This window comes from Olea europaea, chromosome 2 (genome assembly GCF_002742605.1).
Source record: "Olea europaea var. sylvestris chromosome 2, O_europaea_v1, whole genome shotgun sequence".
NCBI lineage: Eukaryota > Viridiplantae > Streptophyta > Magnoliopsida > Lamiales > Oleaceae > Olea > Olea europaea.
Genome location: NC_036238.1, coordinates 2,616,419 through 2,641,259, shown reverse-complemented (window position 1 = coordinate 2,641,259; position 24,841 = coordinate 2,616,419). Strand labels below are relative to the sequence as shown.

The following is a 24,841-nucleotide window of genomic DNA, read 5'->3' as shown; positions in this document are numbered from 1 at the left end:
GATGGGTAATACACTCCTAGCAGTAGATACACCTTTTGTTCTCTTCCTTGAGTGACTGGAGAAATTATCAACATTTTTAGTAGTTTCATCTTCTAATGGATTCAGCCTTCATGCCCAATAAGAGAAAAAAACAGATGGGAAAAATTCATGGGTCTTTAGTTTAGCCCAATTCAATTTTTAAGAGAAGAAGTTTACATTTTTCAAAGAGAGCTGCTAGACGTATAGAAATTTTTTTTACAGAACCTTTACAGAATACACACAGTGTGGGGTGGGTGCGTAATTTTTGGATTATTTTACTCATATGGGGCCCACCCCCCATGTGAGTATCTGAAATTCTTCTGTGATGGAAATTCTGTACACACATAATTTTCCTTTTTCAAAACTCATGTGGTAATTAAATTCTATTAATTAAATAAAAAAATCATATATAAAATAATTTCAATTTCTTTATGGTCCAAGCCACAATCATCGGCATCCACCATACGTCATCCTCTCTTACTGTCGCCGGTATCCACTCCCACAATCATTGGCATCCAAATAACTTCATCGAAGAAAAGTTAGAATCTACAGAGATTGCCTACGACTAAACATCTTCTTCAAATGCGAACTGATCATCATCTCTGATAGTAAAGAGAAAGGAAGAAACATAGCGATCACTGAAGAAAATAAACTGAGTATCGCAGAAGACTGATCATCTTCTTCAACATCGACTAAGCAACACTAATGTAATTCAAATCTATTTTTTTAAATTGAAAACTGAAAAAAGCCCCTAATGTAATCTACAGAATGCTCGTCGGAGCAAATAACTTCAATTCTCATCAACGAAATCTAGTTAATTGAATTTGTCACCAATGCGAAAATGGAGGTCAGAGAAATAAATGGCATGTAATCAATTTTCTTGAATTTGTGACCTATGCACTTTGACTTGTAACTATTACATATGATATTGATCCAAAAATTTCCAATGGCTTGTGACCAATATTTTTTGGATCTGTGACTTGTGGACATTAATTTTACCGATGTAATATGCCCTGGGACATGTGAACTATTACCTATGACCTATAATATATGAACCATGACTCGTGATCTTGAATCTGCGATCTTTTATCAGTGTACAAAGACAAGTGACTCGGGATCTGTGACCAATTTATTTTGATCTATGACTTACGGACAATGACATGTGACTTGCGACCTATCACCAACATCGATACCAATTACCTAAATAATTGGTTACAAACTCTCTTTATACAACCACGGTCCAGTCCAACCCAACCATCTTAGATTCGTGACTTGTGGAAATTTATCAGTGACTTCTGCACAACCTTGGTCACAAACCTCTTTATACAACCCCCAATTTAACTCAAATCCAGCACTATCACCGCCACCTGCACCACTACCATCGTCACTGTCAACCCCACCACAACTCAACGAATTAGAAAACCACCAAAACTCCACCATAACCACCACTATCGCACCACCACAACCACCATTTACAAAACTGCAAACAAGCAAACCACCAGTGACCAAAGCAAATCACCAACGAACAATATAACAAAACAACCAAGCAAATTATCAGAGCAACGATTGATTCAAACTGCAAGACATTTCGGCCAAATCAGCAACCAAGAATAAAATGGTATTTGTGTAAAATCTAGCCTCCACGCTGATGCCCATAATTGTGCACCACTACAGGTGGTTAATCCACACCTAAATGACCTCAACCGTGGACAAACATCAACCAAAATTGAATTCCGACCAAAATTAACCATTAAAGAATCGAATGAAACTTGTGCAAAATTTTGCCTCCACGGGATGCCCATGATGGCGTACCACCACAGATGGTTCCATACATAGACGACCTCAACCATGGACAAACATCAACCAAAAACATTCTTCAATCAATGCTCAAAAAAATCTGATTCTCGTTTTTCATTGTTGGTACAGTAAAAGAAAAGGCAGTATTAATCCAGAATCTGTTCAAACTATACAAATCAGTATATATATATATATATATATATATATATATATATACGCAGCAGATTTACAGAAAACCTCTCTCACTGGATCAAGGTTTAGATTTATATTTAGGCTCGGACCATACGCCCTTTACAACCATCACAGAGGCACCGAACTCAACACACGAGCCCTCACAACCCCAAAACACCAAGTTGCTTCACTGGAACCGAAAATGGACAGACCACTTCCAACAGTTTACTCACACAAAGGAGACTAACACAATGACATGATTATCATAAAGATAATCAACAGAAGTTCCCACACAGAGAAGAAGAAAAGGTCACAAAGACGAAAGCCATTGAAGGTTCTAGAATACACAGAGAAAAAGAGAACAGAAGAATGACCGTCTCTCTCCCAAACAAGGATAAGGGAAGTATATATGGTAAACCAATCCACCGTTAGATTGAGTGGGTTAATCCAACGGTTCAAGAACAACTAGGGTTAAAAGGGCTGGATATTGGGCTCGGTTTAAGTGGGCCTTCTAGGTTTATAATAAATGAACCATCTATTGATTCCATATTGGGTCTTATTTCATCACTGCCTATTAGTTGGACTGATCAAATGGCATCACAGCCCAACAAATCTCTACCTTGATGCCAGTGATCATACAAGAAGCCTAATAAATGTAAAACACAATTTAAATGTCCTTCTCAAAAAAAAGACAGCTTCCCCGTATTCTCAACAAGCATCAACCTTAGCACCTGTACAGAACAAAACACTTAACCAGCATCAATGTTCAAAATTTGTAAACAAGACTTAAACTTGTTTAAAACTTGTTTAAAGGTATTACCTTAGTACTACATCAGCTGGATTAAACTGGGTTGCAATTTTCTCGAGTAAAATAAGTTCTTTAGAAACAACATCTCTAATAAAATGCAATTTAACATCAATGTGTTTGGTTCTTTCATGAAAAATAGGGTTTTTACATAGGTGAATTGCACTTTGACTATCTGAATATAAAACAACAGGGTTACTTAATTCATTTATTTCAAATAACAAACCCTTAAGCCATAAGCCTTCTTTTATTGCTTCAGTTGTAGCAATATACTCAGCTTCAGTAGTAGATAAAGCAACAATAGGTTGAAGTTGAGATTTCCAACTAATACATGTATTACACAAAGTAAACATATAAGAAGTAGTAGATTTCCTATTATCTCTATCTCCAGCAAAATCTGAATCTACAAAACCCTTAAGTACAACACCTTCATTACAGGCACTAAAAATCAATCCAACATGTGAAGATCCTTTCAAGTATCTCAACAGCCATTTTAAAGCAACCCAATGGTCAGGTCCTGGATTGGCCATAAATCTACTAAGTGTGCTAATAGAATGAGCTACATCAGGCCTAGTACATACCATAGTGTACATAACAGAACCTACGGCATTAGCATAGGGTACATTTTCCATTTGTCTAATGTCATATTCATCTACAGGACATTGCTCCTTACTAAGTTTAAAATGGCTGGCCAATGGAAGTGAAACAGATTTAGAGTTATGCATGGCAAACTTAATCAACATTTTTTCAATATATGCAGCTTGCTTGAAGTACAGTAACCTATGATGCCTTTTCCTAGTGAATTCCATTCCTAGAAATCTCTTTGCATGTCGTAGGTCTTTCATTTCAAATTCAGCACGTAAAGATCGTTTTATCTAATTAATAACATGCATATTCTGACCAATTAGTAACATATCATCCACATAAAGAAATATAAAAGCAACAATAGCATTTTCATCATTTCTTTTAAAATAAAGACAATGATCATATTCACTTCTTTTGAAACTAATAGCGGATACAAAATTATCAAACCTTTTGTACCATTGTCGTGGAGATTGCTTTAAACGATATAATGATCTTTTTAACAAACACACATGATCAGAATTAGTTTCCTCAGTAAACCCAAGTGGCTACCTCATATAAATCACTTCATCAAGGTCACCATGCAAGAAAGCAATTTTCACGTCCATTTGCTCAAGTTCAAGATCATAATGAGCAACAAGAGCAAGCATAACTCTAATGATTGTGTACTTTATCACAGGTGAAAATATCTCATTATAGTCTATGCCTTCTTTTTGTGTAAATCCTTTCGCTACAAGTCTAGCCTTAAATCTTATGGGCATCTTTTCAGAATTTCCCTCCTTAACACTAAAGATCCACTTGCAATCAACAATGGTCTTTCCTACAGGTTTAGGGACTAAAGTCCAAGTCTCATTTTTCATTAAGGAGTCCATCTCATCTATCATAGCAGCATGCCATTTCTCAGATTGCTTGCTGCTCATTGCCTCTTCATAAGATTTTGGTTCTTTAAACACTAAGTCTTGATAGGACAAAATAGCAAGTGAAAGGTAATCCCCATACCTAACAGGCTCTCTAACTTCTCTCCTAGTCCTATCTCTAGCCAACTGGTAATCTCCTAATTCATCAGGCTGACTTTCCAGATTTTCTTGAACACCTTCCTCTTCATTTTCTAGAGGACCAGAAGCTATTTCAGCTTCTTCATCCACCTGTTCATCACCAATAGGTTCAGTAGGTAAGTCAAGCTCCACCTGCAACTTGGTATTATCACCCCTTTCATCACCAGATAACCCCTTTGGCTCTTTATTTTCTAAACAAGGCATTTTTGACTCATCAAAGGTCACATCTCTGTTGGTGATGATTTTAAAACTTTTACCTCTTTACTCCAAAGCCTATAACCTTTAACCCCATAGGGATATCCCAAGAAAACACATTTCTGGGCCCTAGGTTCAAGTTTTCCTATACTCTGATGGGAATAGGCTGCACAACCAAAAATTCTTAAATGAGAATAATCATGAACATGTCCTGTCCATAGCTCTTCTGGGGTTTTATCACCTAGAGCACTTGAGGGGGTTCTATTAACAATAAATGAAGTTGTCATTACAGCTTCACCCCATAACACCTTAGGGACACCTGAGCCTATCAACATGCGCCTAAGCTTATCTAGCAAGGTTTTATTCATCCTCTCAGCCACTCCATTCTGCTGAGGTGTATAAGGTACTGTTTTATGCCTTTTAATACCAGATTCTTTGCACAACTGATCAAATTCAGCATTGCAAAACTCAAGGCCATTGTCTGTCCTAAGGATCTTAATTTTCTTTCCAATCTCATTTTCAACTAGAATCTTCCAAGTTCTGAATTTTTCAAAGGTTTCAGATTTGTGTTTCATCAAATAAACCCAAATCTTCCTAGAATAGTCATCAATTAAGGACAAGAAATATCTATTTCCTCCTTGAGTAATAGTGGATGAAGGTCCCCACAAATCAGCATGTATATACTCAAGGATAGAAGTGGTTCTATGTTTTCCTGTGTTAAAATGCAGCCTATGCTGCTTACCTAAGATGCAATTTTCACAAAAGGACACCTTAGATACAGAGTCTTTTCCAAACACACCTTTCTTATAAAGGATGTGTAGGCCATTTTCACATACATGAGCTAATCTCTTGTGCCACTTTAAGGTAGCATCAACTTCTACACTAGAAGACTCGCCTATGTGATCAGACACTGTACTAGCTCTGGTCACATAAATCTCATTTCTTTTAACACCTTTAAAAATAACAAGTGATCCTTTTATCACTTTTAAGAAACCATCTCCTATTTTTCCTTGCAATCCCATATCATCAAGATTTTCCGTGAAAATCAGATTCCTATTTAATTCAGAAACATACCTCACCCTTTTAAGAGTGTAAATGTATCCATTATCGAATTTCAAAGTGACATTCCCAACTCCCTCAACTCTGCAGGCTACATTATTTCCCATAACGACTTCTCCTCCATCAATTTTCTTAAAATTGTCTAAATATGCCTTCTTAAAGGTCATATGGAAGGTACAACCAGAATCCAAGATCCATTCTTGGTTCTGATTCTCATCACCACATTTGCAGAGCTAGGTAAATTTTCAGTCACAACATATACGTCAACTGTTGCAGAACCTTCAGATTCTACCACATTACCTTCATCAACACCCTTCAGTTTCTGTTCATTTTTCTTCTTATAACAGTCTTTAATAAAATGCCCAGTTTTTCCACACCCATAACACTTTTTAGTCCTAGTCCTTGACTTAGACCTGCCTCTACTTTTAAACTTTCTCCTATTGTTGTTTCCCTGATTATTATGGCTTTCCTGAGTACCACTAGACCTACTTAAAGTCCTCCCTCTTGCAAACAAGTTTTCATGGCCACTATTTCCTCTCTCAGACTTAAGTTCAAGTTCCTTACTCCTTAAAGAGTCTATGACAATATCAAGTGTAAGAGTATCTCTACCATACTTAATGGCAGCTTTAACATCTTTGTAGGCTTCAGGTATAGCATTAAGTAGTACTACTGCCTTATACTCATCAGAAACTTTCTCACCTATATTGATAATGTCTTGAACTAACTTATTAAAGATGTCTAAGCTATCTTCTAGGTCTCTAGTTGGATCTATCCTAAAGCTGAAAAATTTCTCTAATAGAAACAACTTATTAGGCAAAGACTTAGGTAGATAAAGTTTCTCTAATTCATCTCATAGAGCCTTAGCAGTATCATGTTTACCTACTTTTCTTAAAACTTATCAGACAAATGCAAAATAATGGAGATATAAGCAAGTTCATCAGATTCTTCCTTTTGATCATCTGTCATGGTATCAGGAAATTCATCTGTTATTGCTTTAGAAACTTTTTGCTGAACTAAAACATCTCGCATTTTTTGTTGCCAAATGGGAAAATCCCCTTTTCCATCAAAAACACCAAGTTCAAAAGATTTTGTCATGTTTTATTGTGAAAAACTAATACACAGGATTTTTCCAAAAAAATTAAAACAAGACAAATGATCAACTTTTGAAAACTGTTGAATTTGACCTTCACAAAAAATTTATGTTTTAGGTCACAAAAAAAAATATGCAGTCAAATGAATGAGCCACAATTATTTTAATCACAAATAATTTCAATTAATAACAGGATCAGTAAGCATACTAATGTAAACACCACAAGAACCAGAGAATATAACAATGTAGGCAAAAAACCATATCTCATTATCAAAAACAATATCTGCAGGACCTAGGGTTGATCAAATTCACCAGAATTCCGTGAGAATCAAGTTCTCAGGTCAAGGCTCAATTTGAATCACCCACACTTTAATGATCACAGACAAATATAACAAGATATCACTAATTAATGTAACAAGTTACAATATACAGCAAATGGACATATCAACATAGTCACATAGAGGCAAATACTCATAAAAGCAGAATTAAGAGTGTGTGCAGTCGTGTAGGATTCAAGAATGTGCAAACCGAAAGTGGTTAAACAATTAACCACCAGCTGAAATAAAAAACAGGTTATCACAGTAGGGGATAAGTGCTCTACAGGTCACCAAAATTCAAGTCAAGCCATAACAGCTTCAAGTCCTTCCAATCAATTTCGAAGTTAGGGTTCCAGCTCAAGAACGAAACCCACAGGGATTCGTATTTCAGGTTCTTTCACAGATCAAGGTGAGGAGACACAGAATTCCCTCGCATTTCATAGTCCAGTAATGAATCAGCTCCACAGACCACAAGGTTGACTCAAATCAAACCTAGGGTTTTGCGATCTACAGTCAAACACCTGGAACTTAATTTTCCAATGTTCAAACCTTCGATCGAAGACTCAAGAACGGACAAAGAAAGCTCTGATACCACTGGATCAAGGTTTAGATTTATATTTAGGCTCGGACCATACGCCCTTTACAACCATCACAGAGGCACCGAACTCAACACACGAGCCCTCACAACCCCAAAACACCAAGTTGCTTCACTGGAACCGAAAATGGACAGACCACTTCCAACAGTTTACTCACACAAAGGAGACTAACACAATGACATGATTATCACAAAGATAATCAACAGAAGTTCCCACACAGAGAAGAAGAAAAGGTCACAAAGACGAAAGTCATTGAAGGTTCCAGAATACACAGAGAAAAAGAGAACAGAAGAATGACCGTCTCTCTCCCAAACAAGGGATAAGGAAAGTATGTATAGTAAACCAATCCACCGTTAGATTGAGTGGGTTAATCCAACGGTCCAAGAACGACTAGGGTTAAAAGGGTTGGATATTGGGCTCGGTTTAAGTGGGCCTTCTAGGTTTATAATAAATGGACCATCTATTGATTCCATATTGGGCCTTATTTCATCACTACCTATTAGTTGGACTGATCAAATGGCATCACAGCCCAACAGGCAGCGGCGATGATATAGGCCACTTTACATGGCGGTTGTACAGCCGCTTCTTGTGGCAATGGTGCATGACTACGCCGCCAGTATAGAGAATGTCGAAGGTGAGGATAGAGTGCAAAGAGAGAGAGAGAGAGAGAAAAGAGAGAGAGAGAGAGAGAGAGAGAGAGAGAGAGAGAGAGAGAGAGAGAGAATGTTGTTTTTAATTTTGATTGATTTTTAATATGGTATGTATTTAATAAATATTAAATAATTAATTATCACATGAAACTTAAAATCTTATTTATGAAGTTAAATCTTAAAAAATATAGCTCCATGTAATTTTCTCAAAATAGATTCGTGTGATTAGGAGTGACAAACTAATTGAACCACGAAGCTCAGATTCATTTTGAGACAAATTATAAATTGAGTTGGGTACTTTTCTTTCATTAGGCTCAATTGATGAAATCATTGGCCGACTTGTGGACAAACAGCTCAGCTCTGAGGCCCATGACCTCAAGGACCGAATTGAACCTAATTTATAGACACCAGCCGAGCTCAAGTGTACAAGGATTGTGATACTCAACTAATTGTGACCCCTGCTATGATTGTTTGATCAATCATCTTGTCCAAAACATAAATTTCAAATTTATTTTTTAATCAAATATTTGGTACGTAAAATTTGATATACATATAAAACTTGAATACTAGAATAATTATTTTACGTACTCTTACTACGTAGGTTTGTTGGAAATGGTTTATAATTATTAATTTTGGGTAATTTTGAGCTTAAAATTAAGTGGATTCGAACTTCCAAATTAATGGGATCAATCATATCAATATTTTATCTCGTGATATGATTAACATGATATATTTATTTAATTTGTTTAGAATTGAATGAAATATTTGGATCAAAATCACCCACTTGAAACTTAAAAAAGTGAAGATTTTGATTAAATTGGTGAACATTTGTACCATATAAGAAAGCTAGTGAAAAGATGTTTGATTTATTAGATGCAAGGCCTAGGTGTTTGGGTCCTAAAGGACACCCAATTTTGGGAAAAGGGAGAGGATATAGATGCGATTAGATTTGACGTGCGAGCGCACACCATCTTTGTCGTCCGTCCAAACGGCTTGGCACAACACGACATGAGTGCAGGTGCAAGTCTAGTATATATCTTTTTGAAGAAAACTTATTTATATATTTATTCAAATTTTCTTGGTTATTATGTTTAATCAAATTCTTTATGTACTGGAAGAAGTACTATTAGACAATTGATCTTTACTATTCCAAAAAGGATTATAGGTTGTTAGAGTGTCCAAGAATAATATATAAATAGCATATCTTTTTACCAAAAAATTACATCAACTCATGCGATTATTCATGCTTTGAATTTTCCTTCTTACTATATTCCACTTCTATATTTCGAGTACAAAACATAAGTTGAGTTCGTTAGAACTATTAACGATTGTTATGTTGTTTTCGTAAGAGAGACAAAATTCATTATATCCTAAAATACGATTACTAACTGCCTTAAAGAATCATTGAAGGGAGTTAATTCATCTTAAGGACACATCGTAAAGTCAATGAGCTATGATAATTCTATTTTCGATCATTTTCTTCCGGTTCTAACTATGTTCGTGATTCAAATCCTATTTCTTGTTCCGGTAAGTATCTTTAAATTGTTTAATACTTTTGAAATAACAATAAATATTTGTTAGCAAGAGTAATCTGCCTCTTGTTGCCTTGTGCAAACTTGGTGTGATTTTTGTTGAAATTTTTCGTTCATGCATTGATTAAATATCCATACAGCTCTGAAGATAACTGGATAGTTTGATTCGATGGACTTTCATTGATCTTTACCAACTTACTTGACGAAAGGAGTAAGTGTAAACATTGTATCACTATAAATAGATCTTATAAACATACAAAACTTAGATCAACTCACGTACCATCGATTGCAAAAGAGAAATAATAGGTTACATTGAGATTAACTTATGAGATGTCTGTTTTATATCCAAAAGCTAGTAAGAGTTGGACAAGCGTGAAATGCTTAAGCGAACCAAACAAGATCCAAATCTAAATATCCACTAAGTACATCAACACAAATCCAAAAATAGGATGGGCGTAGTCGAGGGTTGGGGAGGGTGACGCAGGTCTAAGACGGTGCTTCCGACCCGACTCACCAGGTGTTTTTTAAGAGTAATGTTATTCAACATAACTGGTGTCTAGCACTTGTTTATGTAACAACTACATGATATTAAGTGTGTGTTTGAACCACATTATTTTAAAAGAATATATTTTCAAATGGTAGATTAACGAAGAATATATGGTTAAAAAATTGAAAAAAGTTTTGAATTTGTGTGTAATATTATTTCATTGAAGAATGTGTAGTTAAAATAATGTCAAATCACTATTTAAAAATATATATTTTTTAAAAGAATGTGACTCAAACATGACCTAAATGATATATTCGCTTAAATACAATGTCACATAATTCATTTAAAAAGAAATTACTAGAAATGTCAACTTTCACATATCCATGTGCAAAAATGTCCACCATTGCAAATCCTTGCAATAATGTCCATTTTGAAATAATTTAGACCAAAATACGCTTGTTAATAATTTATAATTCCACACAAAGGCAAAAATGAATATTTTTGCAATTAAAATTTTATTGGCCAATAAAATTTTGACACATAATTTATCATATTTATTTCAAAAGTACACATGTCAAATCACAATAAATGCTATTTTTTCATTGACAGAGAAATGTCGAGAACTACATTTCAAGTTTAGAGAAATGTCATTCTAAATATCTAATATGTCGAAAACAACATTTGAAATGTCAAGAATATTTAATATTGTTATTTGACATGTGTACTTTTACAATATAAACGGGGTTCAAATATCGAGAACGATATTTGAAATGTTGAAAACATCATTTTAATGTAATTTCTCATAAAAGCTACTACTCGAAATCCAGGACAAATTGGAAAAAAATAATTAATTGCTTCATTTTTTCATTAAGGGCATAATAAACAGTTTATTACTAAATTTAAAAAGTGAACATTTTTTAATTGATACCCATGGAATTGGACATTTTGGAAAATACCCCTTCATTTAATTGGATCTATTAAATGTGACCACCTGAACTAATATTCTAACACCAATAGTACTAAATAACATTATTTATTTTTAAGAAATCGAGATGAGATTCATATCTCATTTCCTGCCCAATTTATTTATTTATTTAAATACAATTCAAAATTTAAAGAAAGAAAGAACTTTTTTTTAAAAAAAAAATAGTAATAATAACAAGCTGAGGTGGGGAGCAATCTGCCTCTACTGCCTAACAAGGTAGGAGCAGGACATTTTGCCTCCCCTAGACCCAAATGCAAGCAAGCAAAATAGCATTCATCAATTGTTGCACTTACTAGAATGAATAATATATTGACTACAAATTCAGTATGCACTCAATTTATAAAATATACTGTCCTTAAATTTTTCCTTTCTGCTTCTATATTGCATGCAAGTGAAACTTAATAACACACAGAACATTAAAGAATGAACGGCTAATGTGAACAACACTGTTAAGGTTTTAAGGATCCTCTGTTTGCCTAAGGATCTGCATGTCCCGCAACATCATCGTCACTATCACTCCGTCCATCACTAAAATCCTCATCGCTTAGTTCTTCATCGCTTCCATCCGTTGGGTCGTTGACAATGTGTTCCTTTTTTGCATAACGTTCACAGTACTCTGGACCACAAAAGAAGAGGTTTGAGAAGTATGACACTGCTTCTTATAGCCTACCATCCATCTACAAATACCCTTCCCACCCTCGAAAGGCAAAATGAAATTGAACACTTTCAAATTTAAATTCTCACCATTAGTTTTCTGGTATTTCTGTTTTAGGGAGGTCGAGGGGACTGAATACTGACGATGTCAAACACTGATCGGATATGGAGTAAAGATGCCAACTTTACTAGTATGAAGGTTTCCCTCAAAATTGGACCATCTTTGGTTATAGATTAAAGAAAAACGTAAAAGTTATTTTTAATGAACTTTTTGTTTCAAAACATATTTCGATATCTTACTTTTTCCTATCACTTAAGTTACTTATTTTGACACAAAAATATTTCTTAGATATTTAAGGAACAAAAGGAAAATGGTTCACCTTTAACCTTTTGTTCATACTGTTCCTTATCCTTCATCATCAGGGATGCTGCATCACCGTTCAGTGGGTCTGATGGATTCGGGTAAAGTAATAGCTGAGGAAGGAAGACCTCGAATACATTTAAGAGATCTGCATACAAACATACTCTTGATGAGATGACATGAGATTTTTAAAGAAGATACTCATAAAGAGTAATCACTTTCAACATCATGATCCTTACACTCAGTGAAACATTATAATCCATTCTTTGCATGGATCACAAGTACATCATCAACACCATTTATGTGAAAAATCCAGAGGATACAAATACAAGTTGAATGAAATGAAAGCTTCACCCTTCCTTTTCATAAAATGATGAAAACAGAGAAATCTACGACCCAAAAAGATCTTAAATCTAGACCGTCTTCTACAGTGGATGCAAGAAAGTGAAAAATGACGAATGGTTATTCATGTCGTCGAAAAACAAAATAATTAGTCTATGTTTGGCCTAAAAAGGTCAAAAGAAAACGAAACTATAAATCTTGTCCATTGTATCCTCCAGTCATGTCTAATACAGTAATACTGCAAGCAGAACATGCTTTAGATGTATGCAGATGCCCCTATGCTGATTATTCCAACGATTGGTTACTCAAAACCAGTTAGCAAGTCCTATTGAGAGTATTTTTTCTGACTCCAGCAATCATTGTTGACAAATTTACCCACCAACTTAGAACTTTAGTAAAAAGTAATGCTGCTAGGTATTGAACTGTTTAAACTTACCAAACATTGGACTCCATGACTGGTTAATGACATCCAAGCATACCGAACCAGACCTGTAATTCAAAAACTGAATAATCATAAGCATGATAAGCAAGTGAAAAACGCTTGAATGTTAATGGAAATAAGGGGAACCCATAACGTCCTGTAGACAAGAAATACTAAAAGAAAAAATATTGAATTTTTTCCCATAAAGTGGAATAAATTGAAGCAAGAACAATAGACAACAAAAGCATATGAAAACTCACAGCTCATCAACATTTGGGTGGAAAATTTTGTTAAGAAACCCAATGGAAGGAGATTTGTAAGGATAGGCATCTGGCAATTCAACCCGTACTTTCCAGACTCCACCTTCATAGAGGCCTGCAGTCAACAGGAACATAACAAGAATAAATGTTTGAAGCCTGACAGAGAAGAGGCAAAATGTATACAGACATTGTGAACATTTTCTTCATGACAACCTAAGAGACAGAAACCACCAAAAACAGTTATAAAGAAAATCCAGAGTGCAAAGGAATTATGGAGACAAAACTCAATAGCAAAGTTTTAGGCGAACAATGTTCGATTCAAATAATCCCCTAAAACCTAAGAGACAGAGACAACATTTATAAAAACATTTCAGAACTATGGGTCAGATGCAAAGGAATCCTGTAGACTAAAATCTGTAGCAAAGTCTAAGGGAAACACTGTTGATTCAAATAATCCCATAAAACCTATATAATTATTTTTCAAAACGTAAAAATCAATCTCCAACAAAGATAGCATGGTCTAGAACCCAGCCACTCATCATAAATGGAGTAAATAATAGCGAGAAACTAGCAAGTTCTCATGATATGTAAAGAATGTGCATCAAACAATATCAGTGTCTATTGATGACATGCAATAAATCTCCAAAATATAGAAGAGACTACCCAAGAAAAGAGATTCAATTTCTTGAGCCATCATGTATAAATGCAAGATTAAATATTAATTCCAATATCTGAATTTTCCATAACTAAATCTTTCAGGAAAAGGAGATCTAATTGTACATATCATGTAGAAAAAATCTTTTAACCAAAGTCAGTGAATTCCAACAAGCTGTCAGTGAACTAACTAGCCAAAAGCTATTATTATGCTCTAAATGCTTGAGACATACAAAAACTAGTTCCAGTATTGCATGTAGCTACAGTCAGTATAGCTCCTATCAGTTTGACCAGACATTGCAAGCATTCACTCGAAAATGGACAAAGTTTCTCTATGAATCTAGTTGATTATTGTCCAAATATTGAACTAGTCAGGCAAAACTCAAATAAATAAAAAATAAAAAATAAAAAGGCGTGGGAAATACAGTAAATATTAGGAATACCAAAATACATCAACACAAGCGAAATGGACAAATGACTTGTGCGAGTGATCTCTAGAGAACCCATTTGAATATAAAGGATTCAGTGACATTACTTTCTTTTGGACCATGAAATTCCACGTTGAACTCACTGATTCCATCATTTATTGTCTCCACTGAGTAGTCACTCATCATTCTACAGAACAAACATGGAAAATTTGTAAAACCAATTAATCGTTCACGTTAATATAACAGATTTCAGTAACATAATCTGGAAATACAGATAATCATTGTAAGCAAAATGGTAGAACCCCAATTGCTGCTGCTCAACTATTGGAGCTCCTACTGAATTTAATTGTACTCAATGGATGATCAATTAAATTGTTTATTGGAATATTGAAATGAATAGAAATGATAACAAAGCTCAGGCTATTCGAGAGGTGTGATCTCTCCACTATTTTCTAAATATTTCACTGCTTAAATGAAAATACCAGCTCCCCCTTATTATATTTATAGACAATCTACTAGCTTTCCATTACCCTTTTACCCTTTAGCTAACTAACTATGGAACACTCCAGAATAGTTGATGACTTCACTGCAATCTGGTTGGATATCTATCATTACCCACGGCCTTGAAATTCACCTTGTCCTCAATGTGGAAATGTGATTTAACTTCGAAGTTCAGAATTTCATATAGCTGAAACATTTTCAGACTAAGCTTGTTGCAGCTATTAGCTTGTGGAGCCAGTTGTCCACCTACCATTAAAATGTTATCCCTAAAAATTCCATAACCAGGTGGGGCCACATAAAGAACTCCCAAAGTTTGAGTCATGTCTGAATTGTAATTTTCTTAGGCTTGATCCATGAATTCTTTTATATTTTCCACACTTTGGGCCAAATTCATAATAAGTCCCAAATATTGATGCCATAGCCTTCTGTCACTATCCCCTGACATAGATTTCAACTCATTATCCACATTGCTTCGCTGAAACTCCTCGGCAACAACTATAAAGGGACGGACAGATTTTCTAACAGCCACCTATGACTACAGTGATTCCAGTCAGCTTCGATTTTCTCAGATTTAGGTAGAGTTTTAGAGGTGATGGTGATTTCGGCTGAAGCTTCTTCCACCCCTTCCTCTTTCCCTCTCGTTCATGTCCGTCCAATTTCTTCATCATTAATTCGAGCTTCTTCATTGAAATTGACAAATCTCTCTTAAATTTGGATCTTACTGCAACTAGCCCATCTTGAATCTCCAATTGTATTCTGTCGATTCTCGCCTCCAAAAGCCCTACCTGATCTGCAAGCGCCATTTCCCAGTGTGTTTCCATGGAACTGATTGATGTTGTGCTAATTTGAATCAAATTGATATAATGCCCTACGACTGCTGCGGCTATTGCTCATTTCACAATTGAACCCTGCTAATGGTGATTTTTGCTGACAACCGTGGCTGAGGTCTTAGTTGTTGTAGCTGCTCCTATGAGCTCCTACTCTGTAGCAAATGCTACTTATGAAGCCCAGTCAGTGAATCCTATGTTCCTAGGTGGATGCTCTGATACCAAATTGGTAGAAACCCAGTTGCCGAGCAGAGCTCAACTGTTGGAGCTCCTACTGAAGTTAATTGTACTCAATGGATGATCAATTAAGAGGTCTACTGGAATATTGAATGAACAGAAATGATAACAAAGCTCAGGCTATTCGAGAGGCCTGATATTTCCACTCTTTTCTCAATACTTCTCTTCTTGAATGAAAATACCAGCTCCCCCTTATTATATTTATAGACAATCTACTAGCTTTCTATTACTCTTTTACCCTTTAGCTAACTAACTATGGAACACTCTAGAATAGTTGATGACTTCGCTGCAATCTGATTGGACATCTATCACAAAAATAATAAATAAAGCAGTGATATCAGTGATTGAGAATGTCGGACAACAAACACTTACAGTTTCATAACATCCATATCTCGCCTCTTGCTAGGAGAAGACATTATTTTGTCAAACAATATTCAGATTACTGCAAAAATAAGAGCAGTGGAAAACCAAACTTAGTTAGTCTAGGCTAAAAGTAAGAAGTATACTGGCAGATAATTTACAATAAAATTTAGTGTAAGATCTGTAAGCATGATGTGAACTCCCAGTCTTTTAAAATGTTGAAATTTATAAAAGTTATGATAAAATCTAGTCATAGTTGCAAGACTAATAGTAAATCACAAGTTACACTAGAGGTGTCAAAAGTTCCTAAATTTAAAGCATCATCTTTGTTTTCATAAGCGACAGTTTGCACGTTAAGATACCATAGAAGTATAGAGTTATAGAAAGACTTAATGATTGTGCCATAGGTTAATCAATTTGATTGTAATTGCACAGGTTAGAAAAAAAAAGCAGAGCAGGTAGTGCATTTCCTTGAAATTATGAAACAAATACTGCTAAATGCATGCTTTCAAAAACTCTTCCCACTTTTTTCAAAATGGATAATAAAAAAGAAAATAGTTAAGTTCTTAATAAAGGCCAGGTCAAATGGGACATTTATGATCACCTTCTTACAAATGTTCTACATTCTACTAGCTTCAGAAAACCTTACAAGCCATAAACTAGTAGAATCTGTACCATAAAGAGAGTGCAAATTTTGATATTTTCGAATTAAAACAGAGTTTTCTAACCATTTTCTCGAAATCAACAATCAAAAAGGGAACAAAAATCTAATGAAGGCCAGGTAAAATAGCACGTTTTTAAACAAATTATAAATGTATATGTTCTGCTACCTTATAGAAAGGTTTAGGAGCCATAAACTATCAAAATCTGTCCTGAAAACAGAATTCTTATTTTAATCTTTCGAGTTAGAACAGATGTTCAATCTGATTAGCTTTTCCACGAAGATATAGAATGAACGATACTAATACTATTTCAAAACTTTATGCTCTGCCAATTACTATATCAAAACAAGCTATTGTTGGCGAAACTCACCAGTCCAGATAAAAATATCAAAACAAAATCTTTGGTGAAATTCACCAGAGTCCAGACAAATATATAAAACAAAACCTCTGTTTTACGTTAGAAGTATACTTCATTGAATTCAAAATTTCATGCAGAAACCAAGTTCAAGATTACTCCGCCCAGTAACAATTCTTTTGTTTTGGTTCATATGGTGATAGAATGAAATCTCAACAGGCAAAAGGTTCTATTCGCATTTCTCAACTAAGCAAAACAAATTTTCCAGCAGAGTCCAAGAAATAACTAATTTTTTCATGCTCCAAAACTAATAAAAAAAAAAAAAATACCAAGCACACAAACAAAATAAATAGATTGAATCCAACAAAAAAATCCACCATCCATAATAAAATCATGAATTGTAAAATCTAATGAAAATAACCCATGTTACCCATTCATATTAACATCATCTATATTTCGATTATAAAGCAATCTCTGTAAATTGAACATGTCTATCTCCTTCCTATGAGCCACACAAAAACCCAAGTAATAATACATAATTAAAGGACAGAATTATAAAACTGACCCAATAATGACAAAAACGCAGGATTAGCAGATCATGAATTCGTCCTGTAAAAAATTTTGTATGATTTGAAGAAGATAAGAGAAGTGGAATGGGAGAATGGACAATAATAAAGTTGATATTGCACTTGGAGAGAGAGTGAGATTGGAGAGTGATTGAGCTGCGCGTGGCAGAAAATTGTCCAGTTTGTAATGAATGAAGACATGATTTTTGGTGGCGAGTTTACCTCTTTTCCGCACGATTTACAGTGCATTCTTGGGAAGCTCAATTAAAATTCTGATTGTCTCTCAATTTTTTAAAGAACAAGAATGAAAAATATAATTATTATCGATTTCACATAAGAGATATAAATTCAAATTTAGTAATTTAATGTGATGAATAACGACCATATTTTTTATTTTAATGAGGAAAGAATTGAAACCAAACATGGCTAAGTATCGTTTGTCATTTTTTACCCTATATTCTTTTTCATTATTTTTTTTATAGTACTCAATTTTAATCGCACATTTTTCATTAAAATAATATTACACTTAAATTAAAAAAAATTACTATTCCATCAATACATTTTGGGATTCGAACAGGCCTAAATTCACTGCATGAAATAAATGTGCAGTAATTAGTAATTTATGGATTGAATTTTAAACGCAAGGGCGTCCTTGACTCACGTTTTACTGAGATACGTACGGTTTTTTAGCCCCATTTTGAGTTAAAAATAAATAAATAATTAATTAAATAAATGTTGTAATGGTAATTTTTTAAAGGTAAAACAGCAAAATACCCCCCATTTATTGGGCAAGTTGTCGAAAACTCGGTACCTTTTGAAAATAACAGAAAGCGTCCACATTTGAAACGTTTAATGTAGAATATCCCCTATCGTCCATTTTCTCCATAAAAAATGTGAAATAACGAATATGCCCTTTCATTTAAATAAAACGAAAAGAAAATAAAAAAATAACTGACTACAACCATAGTTCCAAAATTTTCGAAGCAATACGAATGAATCCCAAAGATTCCTCTCTCTCTCACATTACCATTATTCACCATCACCACCGTTACCACCATCACCTATCACCGATCTCTCTCTATTTTGGTTGTCGCACCCCCATTCATGGAACCCCCAAAACTCTTCATTCTCACTTCTATGCAAATAAAATTTCTTCCAAATTCGCCCCCCAGGGCACATCCAAGTTGGCGAAACAATCACATTTGGGGCTTTGGAATCAAGCGTGGGGAGTTCGATTCCTAGTGAGAACTTTTGATCCAATAAAGAAGGAATTATTGGTGGATTAATCATCATGGAGGAGGCTTCTTTTGGGGAAGGAGTAAAAGTCATGTGGGAACCTGGAAACCAACAAAGACACAATCCTGCGATTTACCTCCCTGAGCAGCTGAGGGGTCGGGGGTTTAGGGACGAGGATATAGTTTGGCGCAAACTGGGACACCTCGTTAAAAAAAAAAAAAAATTTCTTCCAAATTCTTTACAAAGATACTTTTTCTTTTGTCCCAGAAATCAACATATATTTGTAATGGTGAACCGAATTCAATATTTGTATCCTCAACTTTCGAATAGAATACCCACAATTCAACCAAATCTTAGAACATATAATAACCCTTTATCTTGAATACGAAGCTTTGTCACTTCTCTGTCCTTTAAATAAATTAAAATCTCTAGCAAAATGCAATACATGCGTATATTTTCATGAATTTCAAAGAATCACATAGTCCATAGATGACATCTTTGAACCAATTCTATTCATAGATATGAATCCACATAAAACCTTTGATTATTTACTTGAACAAATTGGTTGCATTCATGACCTCCTAGTAAATTATGAAACTGTTATTTATCACTTTCTAGAGCCACTCTTTCAAATCATCCTTCCTAGAGCTCCCCTTTAGGAAGTGGTAAAGAATTCTTTTAGGATTTTTCTGAAGATCGTGAATGCAGTCAATTTGTTCAAGTCAATACATCAGTATAAAAGTTCAATCTTGATTCATATCTACATATGGAATTGATTGAACCACGAACTCAGGAATAATATATGGAAGAAAAAGGTAGAATGATAGAATATATATTAAAATTGGATAGTAATATGAAATGACATAAATGGAGACAATAAAGTTTTATATTGTACAATAAAAGAGAGAATATGAAAGTTATGACAACTATAAATTGAGAAGGTAGGTATTTGTAGAAAAATGGATTGGAGGTCTATACGAAAAAATTATTTGACCCTTTTCTTTAATTGAAATTTGACCATTGGGCCAAACAGTCACATGACCATTTGGCTCAACTGTGAGGAAAAAAAATAAAATAAAGTTAGAGGAAATTACACTGAAGCAGGTTTTTTAATAATATTAATAATAATATTAAAAAAAAAATTATTCCACCTTATCAAATTGAACTTCCAAACCCTAATCATTTTCATCTTTTTTTCTTTCTCTCACTTCTCGCCTCTCTCTCTCTCTCTCAAATGGACTTCTTCTCCATCTCTCTTCGATCCTTGTTCTCTTTTTTGTGCTGGCCAATACCTTCGTCGTCGTGAGCGCAAGTGCAAGTGCAAGTGCTGCCACAAACAGTGAGTCCGAATCTCTTGGTCTTGCAAAAAAGTCCCTCGAAGAAGCCAATGAGGGTTGATGGATCTCATTCACAGAGAATTGGATTTTCTTAGTCAGTGTCTCTAAAGCAGGCGCTAAATGGGCTTTGCGTTTCTCAGGCTGCGAAGAGGTGGATAGGGACAGATCTATTGTAATTAAAGTTGGGGAATCTAGCTTTTCTTTAGCTGAAGGTGGATTAGACTTTTATCGATTCTGTTGGATGACTAGACGGTGGTGTGGTGATTTTGAAAATGTGATTTTTAAGATAGTGTTATTGATGGGTGGGGTGGTGGTGGGTGTTGTGTCCAGTGGTAATTTTGAGAATGTTTGTGTAGCCGGCAATGTCACAATGACTCGATCTAGTCGGAAGACAACAACAAGTGATAGGTAGCTTTGGGACAATTTTTTTGGTGGTTTGGAAATGATACTGTTGTGGTAGCGACGATGATAACGGGGTGAGGGTGGTTGTGATGGTAGTAGTGGTGTGTTAGCGTTGGTGATGGTGGTATGTGACCACTATTTGGTTTATGTGACCACCCATTTAGTTATCTCTAACCAGCTGGTTAATTGTAACCTAGAATTTTGATAATCCGCGACTTGTAATTTTAAGATTTGTGACTTCGAAATAAACTGTGACCTATAAAATTTATGATTTGTGATTTTAAAATAATCCGTGACTTATAAAAATTCTGATTTGTGACCTCAAGATAATTTGTGATCAATTAATTTGATGATATGTGACTTATAATTATGTACCTGTGATCATTAATTTTGTATATGTGACTTTATTATATATTTAATTGATAAATATTTTTAATTAATTAAATATATATCTGAATTTTAAATTTTCAAACTATTTACTTAATTTTTGAATTTATGTAAATAATACACCTGATATATGAAATTTTCCCATAAAGTAAAGGCACACGAGTCACCTCTTGGGCCAGGCTCGTGGACCAGCTCATGAGTTGGTTCGTAATTTCAAGAGCCAAACTTGATAGGGTTCGATTCATCCGTGGCTTGTCTCAAAATGAGCATGGGTGCCTCTGAACTGAGCCAAGACAAGTCGAGCTCATGAGTGGCTCATCTGTTTGTCACCCCTAACTTGAGATTTGCTAGAGATTAAAACTGTCAAAATTATAGCAATTTGACACAATACATTTAACTTTTAATACAGCCAACCAAGCTATTGTAACATTGGTTTAGGCTTATAATCATGCACGTCCTTCTAGACAAACTAATTATTTTATTTTTCCAATTCCGGATCTGGAGAAAACTGGTTAGCAAGGTCCAATCAATTATTTTATTTTTCTAACCTAAGAAATTTCGTAAATGCTTTGTTCAAGATGAGCAGTCATTTTATTGTTCAAAACGGAAAGCTTCTCAAATGTTCCATTTTCTTAACATTGCTACACATTGTTAATCCTTTTATTGGATGGTAAGATTCTAACAGTTCCGAATGTTTATTGATATGCGAGGTTGTTACTTTATTACGGATCTACTTCAATTCTACGAATTATTTGAGTGTCAGATTTTTTAAAGCCCGTTTGGTAGAAGTTAAAATTTAGATTTTAATCTAAATCAAAATTAAACACTAATTTTAATCATATATTTCATGCGATCCACAATTTTTCAACCATATATTTAATTAACTTTTATCAAAATATACTAAAAATTTAATTTTAATCCCCACTAAACAGGGGCTAAATCTCTATTCCAACCTATGCTTCAAGTTAGTTCAAAAATTCGCTATGTGCTTTGATAAGTGCATTTTGTGCACTTATTTATGCGACATTACTAAATTTGTATATCGTCAAATTATTTATTTTATACTTAATTTGAGTTAATTTTCGTTGTTTCAGTATTCGACTCATTTGTTCACTCAGTCAAATATAAGTGCAAGTGGATAGGATTGTGAACAAATAATAAAGTGGTGTGTAAAGTGTCAAACTCACGAAAATTATGTATTTGATCGAGTTAAAGCTAACAATATCCTTAATTAAATAGCAAAATCGAGTTGTAACTTAACACTATTAAATCTATCAACTAAATGAAAAGCAATGTAAAGAAAATTTATCAAATTTGTAAAAAATATTGCTAAGATGTAGAATTCATCTTATTAATCCGTTTTTAGTTTAACAATTTAAAATCATGCTTGTTGGTCAATATTCTTATTTTATTTAAAAACTTCTCTCGGTAGCAATTAAATTTAATCCTACATATGACATTTCTATATTTCTACGAAAGATACGAATGTACAAGAAAATATTAAACAAGCTAGAACATCTTTAAAAACCATATGAAGCATGGAGATATATCTTCATCCTATATCGAATCTCACAATATTTATTATTTTGTGCAAATGATCCTATTGTCTTTCTCGATAACAACAAAATTTACAAACAATTCAACTATTGGCCAATTAATTGAAAAGCACGAAAAACGATAATAAACATCCAAACATTCAAACAAAATTAACGTCAATCTAATTATTCAAACTAAAAATTTCATAACGAGCGTTCACCACATCCTAACAATATAAAAATTAGCCACGTGATTTCTGGAAGTTGAACCCTTTTGCGTGAAGTGATTACCTCAATCTCCTCACTCTCCACAACTTTTACTGCCATTACCTGTCGTTTAGGATTTGTTTCTGTGCCGCTTGGCAGTGCTCCTTGCTATCTTTCTGAGAGCACTTTTGCTATTTATCCCATCTGATTTTCTAAATTCTTGACAGCAGCTCCTTGAACTTGTAAAGTCTTGTCTGTTCTTTTCGTATGTTGAGTAGAGATCTCCGTCAACTTAGTCGCAAGATTCTCTAATGAAGATGTCTTCTCATTCTGTTGGAAACCTGGTGGAGCAGTCTGCTGTGGTCTAGTTTGAGCCCCTTGATTATTACTCCACTAAAAGCTTGGGTGATTTCTCCAGCCTAGGTAATATGTGTTAAGATTTGGATTGTGTTGCTGTCTCTAAATATTCTGAGTGTAGTTTACATCCTCCAGTATTTGAACAAAAGGAGATCCTACATTACAGTCAACGCTTTCGTGGTTCCCTCCACAATATCTACATTTTAGTTCCATTGTCTATGTTGCACTCTTTCGATCCACCTTCTGTGCCGTTGATGCCAACAGTGTTGAAATTGCTATCAAAGAATCGACTTCAAATGCCCCAGCAACTTTCTTTCCATTCATCCATTCAGTAGGTCAAAGTGCATTGGTGAATACCAAATCTTCCATGATTTGGTAGACCTGGTCCATGGTTCTTTTTGTGATAAAATCATCGCATGTAAAGTCTACGTTAGCCCTGCTAATCATGTTCAGACCAATGTAGAAGTATTATACCTGAAGCTACTTCTATAATCCTTGTTGTGGGCATTGACAGAGTAAACCTTTGTATCATTTTCAAGCCTCTTAATAGCATTCTGAATCCTATTGTTGGAAAGTAGTAATCTCATCCCTTAGCTTTGCAATCATTTTCGTCGGAAAATATTTGCTAAGGAATTTCTAACTTAGTTGGTTCCATGTTGTGATGCTCTGCATTGGACAAATGTCTAACAATTCCCTTGCTAAGTCCCTCAGTGTGTATAGGAAAAGCTGCAGTCTGATTACTTCATTTGAAACCCTCAGATACTCAACTGTTGCACATATGTCCAAAAATCTTGACATATGAGCATTGGGATTCTCTATAGCTCTCCAAAGAATTCAAGCGCATACTGGAACATGTTGATGACATCTGTCCTTAGGTCGAAGTTTGCCTGACCAAACCTTGGATATACGATACTGAATTGGCTTTCCGCTACTGTGGAACCATATATTCGCCCATGAGCCTTGTGTTTTCATTAGCTGTAGCTACATTTGGTTGTGTCTCTCCCAGATTAGCCCCGATGGCTAGTTGATTTGGATTTTCGTTTGCCATGTCTTCCTCTTTCTATTTTTGGTATGTTTCCAACTCTTGTCATCTTCGAAGGTTGAATGTTTGTTCAATCTTCGAGTCAAATTGTGCAAGATCCCCGATTCTCAAACTTCACATATAAGTCCCTGAAAAAGAAAGTAAGAAACACTGTAAAAATTTTCTAAATATAATAAACTAAAATATAGAAAAAAATGAAATTCATATTAAAGTTAAAATTAACTAAAACTTATCAAAAACAATAGTCTCTGACAATGGCATTGAAAACTTGATCGTTTGATTTCCAGCAAGTGGACGCGATTGTGAACATATAATAAGGTGGTGTATAGAGTATTGAACCCACTAGAACTACGTGTTTGATCGAGTTAAAG

The 24,841-nt window shown here is 34.6% G+C and overlaps 1 protein-coding gene across 2 annotated transcripts; it reads right to left on the bottom strand.

The window, feature by feature from the left end:
- Positions 1 to 11,606: 11,606 nt before the first annotated feature.
- Positions 11,607 to 18,147, bottom strand: LOC111408671 (ubiquitin-conjugating enzyme E2 4-like). Of its 2 annotated transcripts, none has more exons than XM_023038418.1 (7): positions 17,967 to 18,147; positions 16,397 to 16,466; positions 14,567 to 14,646; positions 13,378 to 13,492; positions 13,133 to 13,185; positions 12,381 to 12,502; positions 11,607 to 11,955 (listed from the first exon to the last, which is right to left on the bottom strand). In XM_023038418.1, exons 2-7 carry the CDS (start codon positions 16,438 to 16,440, stop codon positions 11,884 to 11,886), a joined length of 486 nt encoding a protein of 161 aa, XP_022894186.1. In that variant the 5' UTR covers positions 16,441 to 16,466; positions 17,967 to 18,147; the 3' UTR covers positions 11,607 to 11,883. The 2 variants fall into 2 exon arrangements, with proteins under 2 accessions (XP_022894186.1, XP_022894178.1); XM_023038410.1 differs by having other exon boundaries at positions 12,374 to 12,502; positions 17,967 to 18,143.
- Between the last annotated feature and the right edge of the window lie 6,694 nt (positions 18,148 to 24,841).